Source organism: Bidens hawaiensis, unplaced genomic scaffold, assembly GCF_021521415.1.
Source record: "Bidens hawaiensis isolate Kalapana, Puna unplaced genomic scaffold, B.hawaiensis_p1.1 tig00011830_1, whole genome shotgun sequence".
Classification (NCBI taxonomy): Eukaryota; Viridiplantae; Streptophyta; class Magnoliopsida; order Asterales; family Asteraceae; genus Bidens; species Bidens hawaiensis.
In genome coordinates, this window is record NW_027491942.1 from 470,358 (window position 1) to 476,566 (window position 6,209).

A 6,209-nucleotide genomic window follows, 5' to 3' on the forward strand; every position below is an offset into this window, starting at 1 on the left:
TCCTCAACCCTTCTCTCAATTAAACGATCCACTATTTTCATACCATTCTGACAAACTACCTAAATTATTGATCTATTTCAACATACAGCAAATTAATGTCGATGTCACAGTTGTTGGGTTTACTCAGAGTTCGTATCCACAGAGGTGTCAATCTAGCTATTCGAGATCTACGTAGCAGTGATCCTTATGTTATTATTCGAATGGGTAAACAGGTCAGATTATTATATTTTTTTTTTGTAAATATAATTAAGTGGGTTTAGATCGCCGACTTAGTTATGTCCGCCGAATGTGGTATGAATTAGAAAATATGTTTGTGGTGGTCGGAAAACATGTTTGTTGGTGTTCTAGAAGGTTCTAGATTATAAAAAGTTGAGATTTAGGACTGATTTTGACATATTTTGTGTACAGAAATTGAAAACTCGAGTGGTGAAGAAAAACTTAAATCCTGTGTGGGATGAAGATTTGACACTCTCGGTTGTAGAGCCTCTCCCTGTTAGACTTGTAAGTGGTTCGGTTCGTGTTCATTTGTTTGCTTTTAATTGAGCTGGGGATCGAAAACGGATAATTGAACGAGCGGGGTTTTCTTGTTTATGTTTGTTTGTTAAGAAAATTATTGTGTTCGTGTTTGTTTATGTTCGTTTTAATAGAACGAGCATAAACGAATTAATGTACGAACGTTCACGAACATAAATGCACATATGCAACATGTGTCCATGTTTGCTGGTTTAACTAAACGAACAAAAACTTTTGTTCGTATTTCATTTAATGAATGAATGTAAACAAGGGTTCATTTTCAATCCTAATTGCAGCCATTGATGAGTGTTCTGCTCCATAGTGTTCTACTGTTCTTATTAAGTGTAACTACCAACAATTTTGGAACATGAGTGATATAGAAAGTAATCTTATTTATGAGAATCAATTAGTGATCAATTTGCAACCTTAAATGATGATTTTTATGCAGGCGGTCTATGACAGGGATCTATTTTCTGCTGATGATAAAATGGGTGATGCAGAATTCGACTTCACCCCGTTCTTGGAAGCAGTCAGGATGCGTTTTGATGATATCCCGGACAACACAATCATTACAACTGTGAAACCGACAAGGACCAATTGTTTGGCCGAGGAAAGCTACATAACATGGATAGATGGAAGAGTGGTCCAAAACATGGTTCTAAGATTAAGAAATGTTGAATGTGGTGAAATTGAAATAAAGTTGAGTTGGATTGATGTTCCTGGTTGTAGAAATAAGTAGTTAATTAGCTTGATTTGCACCTATGATCGGTTTCTGGAGGTGTGTTTAAATCGGAGGTGTGTGTTTGTAGATTTAAACGAAATCCTGATAACTTGTAACGTTGAATTGTATTATTCTAGGTTTACGAGTCTAAAACATTTATGTTAGTAGGTGATGTTTGTTTGTTGTTTGCTTTAGGGGTTTAATATTATATTAAGGCGATCTAAATATGATGGTTGTAAAAGAAGCACTGATTAGGGTTTGGTACACAATGATTAGTTTTTTGCTTTGTTTCTTGTTTCTTATGTTGATACGTTCAGTATTAATCATAAACCTCCTAAATTGTTTCAAGTTACTTGAGATCAGCTTGTTAAACACGAATCAAGAGAAGCTTAAACAAGCATGAATCTGAGATCGAGCCTAAGTTAAAGCACACTTAATAGTCGAGCTCGAGCTGAAAAATTATATATCAAGCTTAAAACATTACCCACTAGTCAGGATGAGCTTCATACATAAAGCTTGAAAAGGCTGAGCCGAGTTTAAAATGAGCTGAGCTCAAGTCAAGCTTTCTTAAATTAAACAAGGGTTTGATTCGAGTCTTTATAACAAAATCATATTACAAAGTTTTCATCCTCACACAGAATTTAGTTTTATATAAAGAAGAGAGTATCATAAATGTAGCCCTTGGCCAGGTCTGGCTAACTGGCTTCAATCCTTGAATGTTTATTTATTGCCACTAGAGTTGTGCCGAGTATCCGTCTTGGTACGTAGCAAACGATATCGATGGAACATCATTGGTATGGGTACCAATTCATTTTTCATATTTCCGGTTCCGATACCATTTGTCTTGGTACTTTTAGATATTTTCAATGATACCAATACCGAAACAACAAAATTGATATGGTATTTGGCTTATATATTCACTCCTTTTCTATTTATTGCTACCTTAGTCTTAAATAAGCTGTGTCAAAGGTATGCAATTTTAAAATGGTTAATTATGTTTTTTCATAGTTATTACTCTTATGTTTTGCCAAAACTAGGTCTTAGGGGGTGTTTGGAATTGCTTATTTTAAGCAACTTGAGCTTTAAAAATGTAACTTATAAACTTATTGGAAATGTTATAAGAAGGTAAAATAAGGAATCTCAGTGTCCAAAACTGTGATTTACCAAATCTACCCACATATATATATTTTGTTATCAAGGCCCAAATAAATGTGTGTAGGAGGTGTCAAGTAAGCAATATAAAATGAAGCGGGCTAATGGGTCGATGTTTCAAGAAAATGATGTAAAAATAAAACAGATCAACGGACCCAATTGGTTAAATACTATATAATTGGAAAAAGAAAGGTTAATAAAACCGAATATTATTTCCTAAGGTTTATAACGGGTATGGGTTGAATGCTTCAAGAACAATATATATAAAAGGAAACAAAAAAATAAAAAAAAGGAATTATAAATCCTTGTTAAGGAATTATAACAAATGTGGTAGTCGGGCTAAATTCTTGCAAGTCAACAACAGTAAGGTAAGGTGAAATTATTAAGGAATTATAAGTTATAACAAATATGGTATTCGGGTTAAATTCTACTAAGTGTAATATAAATCCTTGCAAGTGTAAGGTAAGGTGAAATTTTAGGTGTTAAAAACATAATAATTTGGTTGTGGCTCAATGGTAGAGCACTCATTTTACAAGTGAGAGGTAGGGGGATCAAACCTCACTACCACCAACTTATATGAGAGATATGAGGGATGACCCTGGCTTGCCAGGGTTCGAGTCCTGATCTCACCTGGTTTTATCGGCTCCTCGCTGTCGTGCCGTTTGGCGGGCGTGGGGGTCCAGTTTTATCCGGTGAATCCCTCAACAGGTGGACCGCTAGGGGCTTCGTTCGTTCGGACTAGTGACCGGCTCGGGCTACCTTTAGCCAATGGGGGCCGCGTACGGGGTACCCGGCGTTACTTAGTTGGTCGTTCAAAAAAAAAGGTGTGTTAAAAACATTAATCTTCAAAAAAAATTATTATAATTATTATAAAATGAAACTGCTATAACTTATAAGACCAATTATTTCAAGGGGTTAATTACACGTACAAAAATTTAAGAAAAAAATATTGGTAATTTAGAATAGGAATATATAAAAAAAACACCCTAAATAATTACATTGGCCAATGGGTCCGTGCCATTTTAAGTTACAACCAACGAAATCCATCTAACGGAACTGACCTATCGTTTATCATTATTAATAGAGGCGTAAGTGTTTCAAAAGAGCTCGTAAACTACTCCAAATCATCTTGTCGAATGTTTGAAGCTAGCTGAGTTTATATGAGACTGAACTTGAGTTAATCATATATAGAACCTTTTTAATAAACAAGTTTGCCTCAAATTTTACATATCAAGCTTAACTATCCGTGCGAGCTTAAATGTCAGAAAATATAATTATAAACATAGTTAATATTATACATAAAAGTGTGATTAAAAAGATATTATGTCATACATACATAATATAATAGTAAAATACATAAAATAATTATAAAAACTCTAAAATTAACTAATTAGTAATAACAAACAAGTTGAGCGTAAACTTACAAAACTACTCACGGGCCGAGCTTGGACTCAGACACTCAGCCCCTAGATAGTGTATAGTAATAGATCAAATTATTTATATTTATAACAATTTAAATAACTTATAGTGTGTACAAATTATATAAATTAACGTTTTGTAAAACAAAAATAAAATTACTGTAAAAATTATATTAATTAATGTTTATGTTTTTTTATTATTTTACCGGTTATTACATTAAAATTTATTTAAAGTTAAAAATAGATGTAATGTATAAACAAAAATAAAATTACTGTAAAATTTATATTAATTAATATTTATGTTTTTTATTATTTTACCGGATTATTACATTAAAATTTATTTAAAGTTAAAAATAGATGTAATGTATAACTGTATAAGTCATTATTGCATATAATACGGATTATGTACTCCATAAAAGTCCACTTTAGGCTATATCGCATGATCGCACCCCTAGTCCAAACCCACACGGGCATCACTATCCTTTTGTGTGTACAAAAGTGCAAATATGACGAGACTAAGAATATCATGACAGAATATATCTAGAGTTGTAAAAAGGGATTTTAGTTGAGAATCAATTAAAGTGTGTTTTCCATACTTTTAAATTGGCATATAGATCAATTATTGCCGAGCATAGTTTGACATTGTTTTCGTATGTTAAAACTATTATACTATTAAAAATAATTAATAAAACTGAATCAAGACAGGAAACAAAACAATTAGATCCTTGTTTTTGTTTGTTCCTAAATTGCATTCCTCTTGTTCTGTTTATAATAAAAACCACACGATTAATTTCACCCACAACGATATTTGGAATGGATCGTTTGTTGGGTTTGCTAAGCATTCGTGTGCAGAAAGGAGTAAACCTTGTCGCTGCGGATATCCGATGCAGTGATCCTTATGTCCTTTTCCGATTAGGCAATCAGGTCACTATTCTTTTATTCTCAAAAATGCATTATATTCATCGATTATTAACTTTTAATAAAAATTTTACTCATTTGTGTTTTAGTTTCTTAAAATAAACAAAGGGGTAGAAAATTTTAAAAAAATAAAAAACAAATAGATACTGATTTTATAAGAGCTTTATACACAGGAATTGAAAACCGCCGTGGTGAAGAATAGCATTAATCCTGTTTGGGATGAAGTTTTAACTCTACCAATTTTTGAACCTTTACCAATCAAAATGGTAATTTATTTAATTCATATTTTTAAATTAGTATCTATATTTGTCATTTAACACAATGACAAATTGTGATTGTACAGGAAGTGTACGATAAGGATACGTTCTCGCGCGATGATCATATGGGAGATGCAGAATTAGACATTAAACCGTTGATAGAAGTTTTAAAATTGCGCTTAGATTATCTCCCGAATGAAACAATTATCACGGCCATAAAACCGACAAGAACAAATTGTTTAGCTGAAGAGAGCAACATAACATGGACCAAAGGAGAGGTTATCCAGAATATGGTTCTTAGGTTACGAAATGTGGCATCCGGTGAAATTGAGGTTCAGTTAGGATGGATTAATGTTCCTGGTTCTAAAGGTCTATGATATTTTTTAAGTGTCTCAGCTCTCATACTGTAAATTATGGTCGTGAATTATGTGTGTGATTATATTCATAATGTTTCCTTATTTGATTTTTGGATTCTCCTTTTGTTTAGGGGTGATTTGGGTGCCATTCAACTAAAACTAAATAAACAACCGGCCATATTAAGTCACTCCTCCATCATTTGCTAACTTAAGTGTGGAGCAAATTGGCGGATCTAAAAGAAAAGTTGAGCGGTAGCATGGACTAAAAGCTTTTTGTCTAGGGCTAGCGGATACATAAAATGAAGAAAAAAAATTACACTAAAATGTATTTCGCCAAGAAAGTTGAGGAGCAACGGAGGCTACCTCTACATAAGGTAGATCTGCCCCTAGACTGGAGCACACCTAAAAGGCTAAAACCATTGTTTTTCGCCACCACATATTGGTCTCGCTTAATCGTTGTAGACATCGCTGCCACCACCATCGACACCCACAACCACCCTCGATGTCGTTGCCACCACTATCTTTTCAGATAGAGTTGTCGCGCTGTCAAAGACGACAACCTATTCCCCACTGGTGCAACCATCATTATTGTTGCCCATGGCGCCACTAGCACCCATCACTACTAGCCATCATAAAATTAAATATATTAGATGGACCCATTTTGATACTTTTTTTAAACGAATAATCTAAACCATTTTCACTTTAATATGAAATTTGATTTTCATCCGAACCAGAGTAATCCTTTTTTATAATGACTTGTTTTGACTTGAGAGTTTGAACTCATTTTCACTCAAACATGTTCTCACCCGACACCCCAATCCAACTTATCCAACAATTTTGCCTTACATACGTAATGTAAAACTAGACTTTTATA

The 6,209-nt window shown here is 33.5% G+C and overlaps 1 protein-coding gene and 1 pseudogene across 1 annotated transcript; both read left to right on the top strand.

The window, feature by feature from the left end:
* Positions 1–1,431, top strand: LOC143539239 (protein C2-DOMAIN ABA-RELATED 4-like). Its single transcript, XM_077032606.1, has 3 exons — positions 1–212; positions 409–501; positions 962–1,431. Exons 1-3 carry the CDS (start codon positions 96–98, stop codon positions 1,250–1,252), a joined length of 501 nt encoding a protein of 166 aa, XP_076888721.1. The 5' UTR covers positions 1–95; the 3' UTR covers positions 1,253–1,431.
* A 3,186-nt stretch (positions 1,432–4,617) lies between these two features.
* Positions 4,618–5,356, top strand: LOC143539220 (protein C2-DOMAIN ABA-RELATED 4 pseudogene; annotated as a pseudogene).
* Positions 5,357–6,209: the final 853 nt, after the last annotated feature.

Bases quoted from the DNA above. Each gene is read 5' to 3' on its own strand.
- LOC143539239 (XM_077032606.1), top strand. From the start codon at position 96: ATGTCGATGTCACAGTTGTTGGGTTTACTCAGAGTTCGTATCCACAGA. The intron at 213-408 runs GTCAGATTATTA...TTTTGTGTACAG, and splicing joins TTATTCGAATGGGTAAACAG to AAATTGAAAACTCGAGTGGT. The intron at 502-961 runs GTAAGTGGTTCG...ATTTTTATGCAG, and splicing joins AGCCTCTCCCTGTTAGACTT to GCGGTCTATGACAGGGATCT.